The 11021-nt window shown below is 45.4% G+C and overlaps 1 protein-coding gene across 1 annotated transcript; it reads right to left on the bottom strand.

Moving 5' to 3' along the window:
• Positions 1-9901: 9901 nt before the first annotated feature.
• LOC125157771 (histone H2A-Bbd type 1-like) lies at positions 9902-10410 on the bottom strand. The gene has a single exon (XM_047844759.1). It carries the CDS (start codon positions 10356-10358, stop codon positions 10005-10007), a length of 354 nt encoding a protein of 117 aa, XP_047700715.1. The 5' UTR covers positions 10359-10410; the 3' UTR covers positions 9902-10004.
• Positions 10411-11021: the final 611 nt, after the last annotated feature.

Below are 11021 nucleotides of genomic sequence, written 5' to 3'. Positions count from 1 at the left end.
CCTCACTGGTCAGGGAGCTGCTTATATGACACCTCCGACATTATGATGTCACTGGTGTCACTGGTGTCACTGTGCCCTGCTCAGGACTGGCCTGGAAACATCCGTGACAGAAACCTGGTCTCCCTGTTGACTGCACTGGACCCTCTTTACGAGGGAACTCTTTCTCCTGGCCCTCAACAGTCTAGTACAAACAAGAACGGGAACCTTTCCACTGACACAGTGCTCTGTCTTGAGGACACTCCCCTCCAGGTTACCTGGTCCCGGCCTTCCACGGTCTTTGAGCTCTTTGACAGCCCTTTGTAAATTGCCAGTCACGGGCACACATACTGAACGCTTTGTCCAGTAGAGGTCCAAACTAAACCCAATTTTGCCCCCGTTGACACATTTAAAGATTATCAATATTTCTACGTTCTTTGGATTCTCTTCTGGATTGGTTACAATATCCGCCAATTCCTCATCAGTGAAGACTCTTAACACATTTTCATGTTACATCGATATAAAGGTCATGAGTTCACTCTCTTTGAAAATATCTTCTAACTGTTTTGGAGGTCACAGTGATATGCCCACTAGATTCACCAGTCAGAGCCAGATAAAATTCAAAGACAAAAAAGTGTACCTCATTCTCAGTTAATACCCAGGGGTGTCTCATTTCTTCTAGGTGAATCCAAAGCACCAAGAGCACTTTGTTGATTTTTTCTAATTTAAATTTTTAATACTTTTAATTTCCTTCTCTGCTAACTTTGTGTTTCTGTTTCATTTTTGTTCATTTACAGCCAATGATTTATTTTTATCGTTAACCAAAATGACTGGGGGGGGGGGGTGCCTGGGTGGCTCAGTCAGTTAAGCATCCAACTCTTGATTTTGTTTCGGGTCATGAGCTCAGGGTTCACGGGTTCAAGCCCCACGTTGGGCTCCACTCTGGCAATATGGAGCCTGCTTGGGATTCTGTCTCCCTCTCTCTCTGCCCTTCCCCTGCTTGCTCACTCATTCTCTCCCTCTCACAATAAACATTTTTTAAAAAAATGGTTCAGAGTTTGGTTTTAGGATCTGACCATGTGGAAATCTCTCAAAATGAGTCCAAAGAGATCTAGTTTCTTTTGGGTGAAAGACAAAACACAACCTCATTTTCCAGTCTTTGTTCAAATCCATCAAGAACTGCATACTCTCTGAGGGGAGAAGAGCTTTTTGATATCTGGACTGATGAGATTTGCTGTTTCTGTGTTATACTTGACATATGCCTGAAATTATAGGATTGAAGCTATAAGCTCTACTTGTCTGGGCCCATATGTCTCTGTCTTTAATACACAAAGGTCTTCACCTTTGATTGTGTGAGTGTACGATGTTTTCCTACCTCTGAATGATATTAACAGATTGTAAAATCTCTTAAATTAAGGGAGCTCTGTTCTTAAATAGCATTTCTAGATAAATAATTGCTTACACACATTGAGTATTTCCAAATTTTCTTGAAAATAAGGAAACTGAACTATGATACTTTAAATGAGGTAGATTTAAACAATATATATTCTCCCAGAAACTAAATCACAACTATTTTAAGATATCAAATTCAATTTAAGTAAATCTTTAGCAAACAGGACTAGTTCAATCGTTTAGATTTAATGAAAACAACTAAGTCCTTTCTCTTTTATCAGTGTTAACTATAACACAAATATGCATTTATCTACTACTCAGGTATGTTCTTCCTAAACTTATAAGCTTTTACTGACCACATAAACTGGTGTTAATGTATTTTATGTTTAAGATTATGATATATATATATAAATTTATAATTAACCAAATTGAATCACTGGTTGGACAAACTTCATTCTACAAAGCAATCACGTTTCATAGTATGCCAACGAGAAGATAATTTTTAAGATTTCTAGATAATGCATAACTTTGGACTGATAGTTAATGGGCATTCAATACATAGCTAATTTTTTTAATGTTTATTTATTTGAGAGGCAGAGAGAACAAGTAGGGAAGGAGAAGACAGAGAGGGACAGAGAGCCCCAAGCAGGCTCACCGAGCCCTGTGAAAGACTCTAATGAATTGTGAGATCATGACCTGAGCCGAAACCAAGAGTTGGATGCTTCACTGAATGAGCCACCCAGGCATCCCATAGATGCCTAATTTTTAAGACACAATGTTGAAACACTGATAACTAGGTATAATTCTAGTTCATATATTTTTGCTTCTTATTTGCATATGCTACAAAGAGGCTCTATTTCTGAGCCTGCCCATGACCATGGTCATTTCTGCCACAGTGAGAAGTTATATAAGTATGTGGCTGAGTAATTCTGGGATAGGTGTGTTCATGAAATCTGCTAAATCCACTAACATGAAAGAAATTCACAATTATTCACCCTGTAGTTTTCACAATAAAATACAAGTGATTTTGCTTAAAAGTTATAACTAACATACATGAGTGAGAGTCCACTAGGAGTTTCAAGATGACGTGGGTTTTCTGTTTCTTTGTTTAAAACAGAATGTTTCTGTTATGGAGTAAAACGGCATGTTGGTTCAGAATGTAACAGACAAATTTGAAGGACAAAACCCGAATGCACACAGAACGTTACGGGAGGTTTGCAAAAAGAGAATCTGAAAAGGAACAAAATTAAAAAAAATTTTTTTTCCAAATCTGGTTCAGTTCTAATAAGTTTGTTCACAAGAATTTCAAAGAGCTCCTGGACCCTTCAGAATCAAATATTAGTGTTGGAAGACCTAGCCTCAGCTTTCAGACAACGAAATAAAAGGCATCCAAATTGGCACAAAAGAAGTCAAACCTTCACTCTTCGCAGAGGATGTGATACTCTACACGGAAAACCCAAAAGTTTCCACCAAAAAACTGCTAGAGATGCTAGAGGAATTCAGGAAAGTCGCAGGATATAAAATCAATGTACAGAAATCGGATGCATTTCTATACACCAGTAATGAGGCGGCAGAAAGAGAAACGAGGAATTGATCCCATTTATACACTGCTCCAAAAACCTTAATATACTTAGGAACAAACCTAACCAAAGAGGTAAAAGATCTGTACACTGAAAACTATAGAAAGCTTATGAAAGAAATTGAAGAAGACACAAAGAAATGGAAAAACATTCCATGCTCAAGGAATGGAAGAACAAATATTGCTAAAACGTTGACACTACTGAAAGCAATCTACACATTCAATGCAACATTATCAAAATAACACCAGCATTCTGGGGTGCCTGGGTGGCTCAGTCAATTAAGTGTCTGAATTTGGCTCAGGTCATGATCTCACAGTTTGTGGGTTTGAGCCCCGCGTCGGGCTCTGTGCTGACAGCTCAGAGTCTGGAGCCTGTTTTGGATTCTGTGTCTCCTCCTCTGTCTGCCCCTCCCCTGCTCATGCTGTCTCGCTCTGTCTCTCAATAATAAGTAAACGTTAAAAAACATTTAAAAAAAAGAAAAGAAAAGAAAACCAAAGCTGGAGGCATCACAATCCCAGACTTTATATTACAAAGCTGCAATCATCAAGACAGTACAGTACTGGCAGAGAAACAGACATAGATCAATGGAATAGAATGGAGAACCCAGAAATGGACCTACAAATATATGGCCAACTAATCTTCGACAAAGCAGGAAAGAATATCCAATGGAAAAAAGACAGTCTCTTTAGCAAATGGTACTGGGAGAACTGGACAGAAACATGCAGAAGAATGAAAACGGACCACTTTCTTACACCAGACACAAAAATAAATTCAAAATGGATGAAAGAGTTTAACATCTACAATCAGTTGACTATAAGGAAAGGAAATTACCATCACACAATCAGTTGAAAGTCTAAAGAACAAAAACTGAGATTTCTTGGCAAAGAATTTGGCCACACTGTAACGTAGAAATCTGGCCAGAGTTCCCAGCCTGCTGGACTGCCTTACAGAATTAGGACTTGTTAGATCAGATAACCACATGAACCAATCACATGTATATGTACACACATGCAGAGATAAGATATAGATAGATATAGATATAGATATAGATATAGATATAGATATAGATATAGATATATCCTATTGGTTCAGTTTTTTTTTTCTGGAGAACTCTAATGCACCAAGGGGATTTTATTAAAATCCATAAGTCTAGAACCGATTCCATACTTTTTTGAAAAAGGGTAACATCATTATGCTTACAGACACTGAGTCAAAAACTCTTTTTCTGCCTTTTCTTTTACATATGACAGAAAAAGGTAATTTCACCTGTAGTTGCACTTTTATTGTTATGCCCTCCCACAAGAGTTTTACTTATGAGAATTATCACCAAGTTGATCTCAGCCATAAGTATCTGTCTCCTCCAGTTTGTTATTTTGATTTACACTGATGCTTCCCTGAAGGCCTTATAAGCCATCTACAGCCCAGAGATTTTGCCTTCAGCAACTAAGGATGGTCTCAGAACCATAAAAAAGGACAGTAACTTAGACACCTCAAGAATAAACTCTTAAGCACAGGCTTCTGATGTCATCACATAATCACCTTTAAGATCATGTCAGTGGACAGAGAATCTCAAAAACACCTTATTTGAGGGGGTGGGTTCATGACACAACTATTACAATGCCCAGTGGAAGAAGACCTGGATTTGCAAATTGAAAGGCCTGAACCATAAAATCAGTCCTTGATCCTAACCCTTTCTGAAATAAAACACAAGTAAAAGTTCTTGAGAGTTGTTGCTCGTGCTTACCCAGAGATCCAATAAACCCCGACATCTCTGTATCCAAGAGAGTAGCTTCTTTATCCCAGAGGAGAGTATTACACACTTTCTCTCTTGAGGCTCATCTCTCAGGCTATAGTAGCAGAGGAGCCCCAACAACAGGTACGAGAACAGGACTGGCATACTCACTGTTCTGCCCATTGGCCATGGGACGTTTGGAGAGTTGAGGGTCAGCTCTGGGCCAAAGTGGCCTCAGCTATAAAATGGACACCCTAAAAAATAATTCCTGTCCTCTGTGCCCCACTTACCCACTGTCAGTACAGACTTCTGTTGGGAAAAGCTCAGACTGGTAATTGTACACCTTGAGCAGACCTCTGGAACAATTTTGTCCAACCTCCTCATTTTATAGCTGTGGAAGCTGATGCGCCCCCAAGGAAACCACACCCGTGGGAGACCAGAACCTGACTTTCCTCCCTCTTCTGGCACTCTTCTGTCCCAGGATGTCATGAAAGCTCTCTCCTCCACAGTCGAGTTGGTGAATTCCTTTCATCCTATGTGCCAGAACCCAAGCGTCCCACAAGGACACTACCTGACCTGCCTCCTTGCCGCCAACCGGTTTCCTTTCGATTTTGTTTAAAAAGATGCAGTGGAGAGAGATTTTCCCCGCAGCGATTTCAAAACCCTAAATACATGACGTACCAGTCTTCTGTTTTCATGAAGGACTCTGAAGCAGAAACACTAAATGAAACATCAAATACAGGTCCTATTCGAGGCCTTTCCTAGATTTGAAACCATACTCCTTAAAGAGTAAGATAAAATAAATTCACTCTTACAGTGCTATCCAAATGTGATTTAGGGACTGATGTAGATCATTAAATTATGTTACTGATTAGCGACGACCGGTTCGGAAATGGTCGGCCTTTAGCGACCTTTACAGCAATCATGGGTTTTGCCACAACATTTAAGTGAGTGGAGTCTTCTTGTTGAACAGAGTATATACTAGTTCAGATGGTGCTGAATTCGAGTGAAGAGTCAAATGTAAACTCCATTCTAGTCCTACGAAAATAGGACCACATATCAGTTCACAATCTATCTGAACAACAGAAAATACTGGCCCCATACCAAAGACAGCTGTGAGGAGCACTGTGCTGTTCTAATCTATTGAAGGAGAGAACTTTACCCTTCAGAAAACTGGTGTTAGGATGGTGAGGATAACGAACTCAAGCAACTTTAAGAGACGGGACGGTACTGTAAAGGAGTGACGTGGGTCATACATGAGATACAACGGCGAAGGGTGAGCACTGTGGCAAACCAGAGAGGCCCAGTAGTCACGGGACAGCAGCCAGACATCTTCATGTGACAATAAACACGTGTGTGCAGACATGTTGACTTCACCCGAGAAGCCAGTGACTGAGGTTTTTATGTTAAAAATTCTTTATTTTAAATGCTGGCAGCTGATTAATTTTCCTGTAAATACATCACTGTAGGCCTAATGATCCCATCTGCTACCTGCATTCTGGCCACATCCTGTAGGATGTCAGATTGAGGAACTAAGGGAGCCTGGGCCTTCAAACGTCTCTGTTCCCAAAGGCTGTTCTCAGTGGGAGCCCAGCCTAATCCCCATGCCTTGTGCTCATGCCAACCCCGAGCCCACACAACCTTCCAGATTCCCCCAGACTCAACTCTTGGGCTCATCTCTTCTCACACATTATGTTTTCTGCTGTGCTGACCCGTCTCTGACCTCAGCCTGTCCTCATACACCTTTGGATCCCACACCTAGTTTGGCAGCTACACACCCTCCAGCCCCGGACCCCACTCACTCTGGTTTTAGTTTCCCATTCCCAACAGGGCACTGGTCATCAACGGTGTCCTCCCTCCAGGGCCCAAGCTAGAGCTGATCCTTCCTCACCATCCTCCACCTCCTACTTTTTTGAAATGCACAAAGGGCCTAAACTTGGTGGCTCATTCTTTCCCAGGAGCAGTGATTCCCCCTCTCCACCTGCCTCCCCTGAGTGGAGGATTCCTGTGCACGTGTAGGAGGGGGATTTGGCAGGGGCTGCATTTACACCCATCCTGTACTGGCCCTGGCCCCCATGTTTCCTGTGAAATCCACAAGCATAGCTGAAGCACAGTTCTTTTTTTTTTTAATTTATTATTTATCGAGAGAGAGAGAATGAATGAATGAATGAATGAATGAATATATGAATGAATCCCAAGCAGGCTCCATGCTGTTAGCACAAAGCCCAACATGGGGCTCCGTCCCAAGAACCATGAGATTATGACCTGAGCTAAAACCAAGAGTCAGCCGCTTAACTGGTTCAGTCACCCAGGCTCCCCTGAAGTACAATTCTTAAAGGGATGGCAGTATTGCTCTGCCTGATTGTCCCATGCCCCTGTGACCACAGAGGGCTTGCCAACACAGGGTCATTAAACCTTCAAATTCCACTTTGGACACCAGACAGTGTGAAGGAGCCCAGGAAGTCTGGCTCCCTACAGGTGTCACAGAGACCATTAGTGTGGACTACTGCATGGACTGTAAAGTGACCACCTGACCACACAGGTCTGCTAACCCAACGTGGTTTATCCACCTACACTCACCTCTCTGGCCTTAATGTTTATTTTCAAGAGAGAGAGAGAGAGAGAGAGAGAGAGAGAGCAAGCAAGCAAGCAAGGGAGGGGCAGAGAGAGAGGGAGACACAGAATCCGAAGCAGGGTCCAGGTTCTCAGCTGTGGGCACAGAGCTGGATGTGTGACTCAAAACCACGAACCATGAGACCATGACCTGAGCCAAAGCTGGACGCTTAACAGACTGAGCCCCTGAGGTGCTCCTCTCTGGCCTTTATAAATTCCTTTGCTGGGCCTTCTGGTGAAGTACCCAGGGGACTATTTTGTGCTAAAACAAGCCAAAGCCATGAGCCAAACCAACTGCTTCTAAAAATCAGACAGCTTTTTAACCAACATATCAAGATCTTAGCACACTGACTGATTCCCTGGCATGATCCACCCTGGAGGCAGTCCCTGTTGGCTGAAGGACACTGAAATATGAGAAACCATGCCCTGGTCACAAAGAAACTCAACTTCAGGGATGAGGTGGCAATGTGGCTGCTATCCTGTAACCAGGTGAAGGCGAATCTCCACCTGCAACTGCGAGACAGACAGACAGAGAGAGAGAGAGAGAAATACCTGCTTGCTACTCAAATGAACACAGGAGTAACAGTTGAGCTTGGCTAAGGCAAAGAGGGCTTCCTGGCTCTCTACAATAAATCACAACTTGGAAAGGCAGACATCTTGACAGTGAGGTTTCTGTAACTATTTGGTTGAATGGCATTGTGGAGCAAGAAAAGTTTCTTGGATTTGTACGAGCACATATTCAAATCAGCTCTAAACACAACCCTGATACTATTATTGTCAGGACACTCCTATGAAGTAGGTAAAGGCTAAACCAACACCATACTTTAAAAGATGGTGGCAGGAAGCAGAGAGAGGGTGAGTCCCCAGGCAGAGGGGAGCAGAGAGGAAACCAGGCTGAGGCCTGTCTGGTTCCTGGGTGTACCTCTGGCTGCTTCCTCTGCGTGGCACTCTGTCTCTCCCCAAGGTTCAGCAGGCTGCGGTCTCACAGCCAGTGGCCCAGGCCCCCGGCCATCGCGTGAGATCCAGGCCAGGGGCACCTGGGGAAGCACGCCTAAGCATGTGGTCTACAGAAAGGGAGAGACGTGCAGCTACGCACTCAGGGCGCAGCCTGTGCCGGGCGCTGCGCTATGCGCCAGTTGACAGGCACGCAATGACTTAATCTTTGCAAAAATCCAAAGATGGGGGAACCCTTATTATCCCCATTTCACACGGGAAAGTGCTTTTCAGAGGCAACAGAGGAGTGTCCCACATCACATGGCCACAAAGTGGTGAACTGGGATGGCCAACCCAGCTCCTCTGATCCCTTTGTCGACGCTGCCTAGGCAACCTCTGACCAGCCCTCTGTGACAGTCCAGGGGGCTGTGGGGGGGGGGGGGGCCTTGAGCACATGATGAACCGGAGAAAATGTTAAGTGTTGACAGTCACAGGAAGGGGAAAGACTGCCAGAACACTTGACGTGACAACTCTTTTTAACCCAAAACACCACAAGAGTCTTTGTAAGAACTGTATGTCCTCCCGAGTCCAGCACTTGGGACAGAACTTACACGGAACACACTTGTACCTCTCCAAACACGTATTCAGCCACTGATAACTCTATGTTGCTCCATCAAGTATATGATCGTAGACGGGTTAGGTGTTTCATGGAGAATGAGATTACTACAGGAGTTTATAATGGAGTATATTTCTAAATAAATCTATTAACAATAACCATTAAGAACTTCATAGGATTGGGACACCTGGGAGGCTCAGTCAAGGGTCTGCCTGTTGGTTTTGGCTCAGGTCATGATCTCACAGTTCCTGGGATCGAGCCCCGCATCGGGCTCTGCGCCGGTGGTAGGGAGTTCCCTTGGGATTCTCCCTCTCCCTCTCGTTCAGCCCCTTCCCTGTATGCTCTCTCTCAAAATAGAGAAACATCAACAAATGGTTTTTAAAAAGAACGTCTAGGATCGCATGTCTTAGGCCAGATGCTACCTTTCATAGTACTATACGGGTGACCAGGGTCCGCGAGAGAGGGCAGAAGGATATACTCCACAGAGTACCGCAGCACTAGCTAATAATCCCTACCTCGAGCCCTTTTTTGGAATGAGGTGGGGTATAAGGCCATCAAATCAACCCGAGCATAGTTCCTTCTACGTGTACCTCTTCATGGTTTCCCCGTCGCTCCTCAATCTTCACGCGAAGCCCTGGCCCGTTAAGTGCGTGTCGGCTGCTATGCCACCCTCTCCACCCACCCCCACTGCCATCACCTCCTGACTTCCACATGGTCTCCGGTCAGGAATAAGGCCTGTGGCACCTCAGTCGTGGTCTTCAGCCCCCACCCTCCTTCTGGGCATTCAACATGCCTGGGAGAGCCACCCCCACCCCGCCAGCCTCCTGGCCTCACAAGCCTGGACTGGCTCAGCGCCAGGGAGGAAGTCTCTTCCCCCTGACCCGCTACTCCCTCAGGGCCACTTCCCGCACTGTCCCCAGCGAAACCACTCCCCGAAATGCCCGAGTCCAGCATCCCACACTGACCGCCCCGCCCACCCTCCACCTCCCGTGGGAGGTCTCCTCCCGGATGTCGGACAGACACCTCCGGCTACCTCCGAATGACAGAAACAGACACCGGTCAGAGGCACGGCCCTGGAGTTAACTCCTTTAATGTCACGTGCAGACACAAGGCCTCCCTCATCTGTGGGCGGCTTCGGGGTCCGGACGAGGGGGCGCGGGCATCACCACTTCCGAACTCGGGGCATCCCATCCACCCGAGGGGAGGTGGTGTTCTCGAGGAGACCCCTGAGGTGCTGGTTGCTGCCCAGGGCTCGCTGCACGTGCTCCGGGGTGATGCGCATCTTGTGGCTGTCCAGAGCCTCCTTGCCCGCCAGCTCCAGGATGTTGGCCGTCAGGTACTCGAGAACGGCGGTCAGGAAGACCGGGGTGGACGCACTCAGGCGCGGGGCGTAGCGACCCTCTCGCAGCAGGCGCTCCACGCGGCTGACCGGGAATTGCAGCTCGGCTCTCCTGGAGCGGGACACCGCGTGCCTCCTCCGTCTGCGACGGTGCCGGCGGCGGCGCCTCCCAGACATGCCGCGTGCTGGGTTGGAACCCGATCGGCCCGGCCTGACCGTCCCGCTGGTCCGAGGGTGGCAGGATGTCGGCGCCGACTCCTACCAAGTGTGCCCCTCACTGGTCAGGGAGCTGCTTATATGACACCTCCGACATTATGATGTCACTGGTGTCACTGGTGTCACTGTGCCCTGCTCAGGACTGGCCTGGAAACATCCGTGACAGAAACCTGGTCTCCCTGTTGACTGCACTGGACCCTCTTTACGAGGGAACTTGAACATTCTACTTGAATGCAGTATTCTAGCAAAAGATTTGTTTCAGTGAATTTTTTTCCTTGGCTATAGGACACCACTCCAGGTATTCCAGCCTTACGTTGTCTTCAAAATCTCTTTTGTCCCTTTTTAAATTCTAGGTCAGTGACAGACATGCACGACCTCCAGGGCAGGCTCAGTTCATCCCCCTCTCACAGAAATCAAACCAATTTTGCCTCCATTTATACATTCCTCTCACTATTTTTGATCAATATTCCTGCGTCTCTTCTTTGGATTCTCTTGTGAACTAGTTACAATATCTGCCAATTTGCTCATATGATAAATGAAAATTTTTTTTTAACCTTTATTTATTTATTTATTTTTTTATGTATGAAATTTATTGTCAAATTGGTTTCCATACAACACCCAGTG

The sequence above is a fragment of the Prionailurus viverrinus genome, chromosome X, assembly GCF_022837055.1.
Source record: "Prionailurus viverrinus isolate Anna chromosome X, UM_Priviv_1.0, whole genome shotgun sequence".
Taxonomy (NCBI): Eukaryota; Metazoa; Chordata; class Mammalia; order Carnivora; family Felidae; genus Prionailurus; species Prionailurus viverrinus.
The sequence above is the reverse complement of the archived record's forward strand: the minus strand, read 5'-3'. Positions and strand labels throughout refer to the sequence as shown.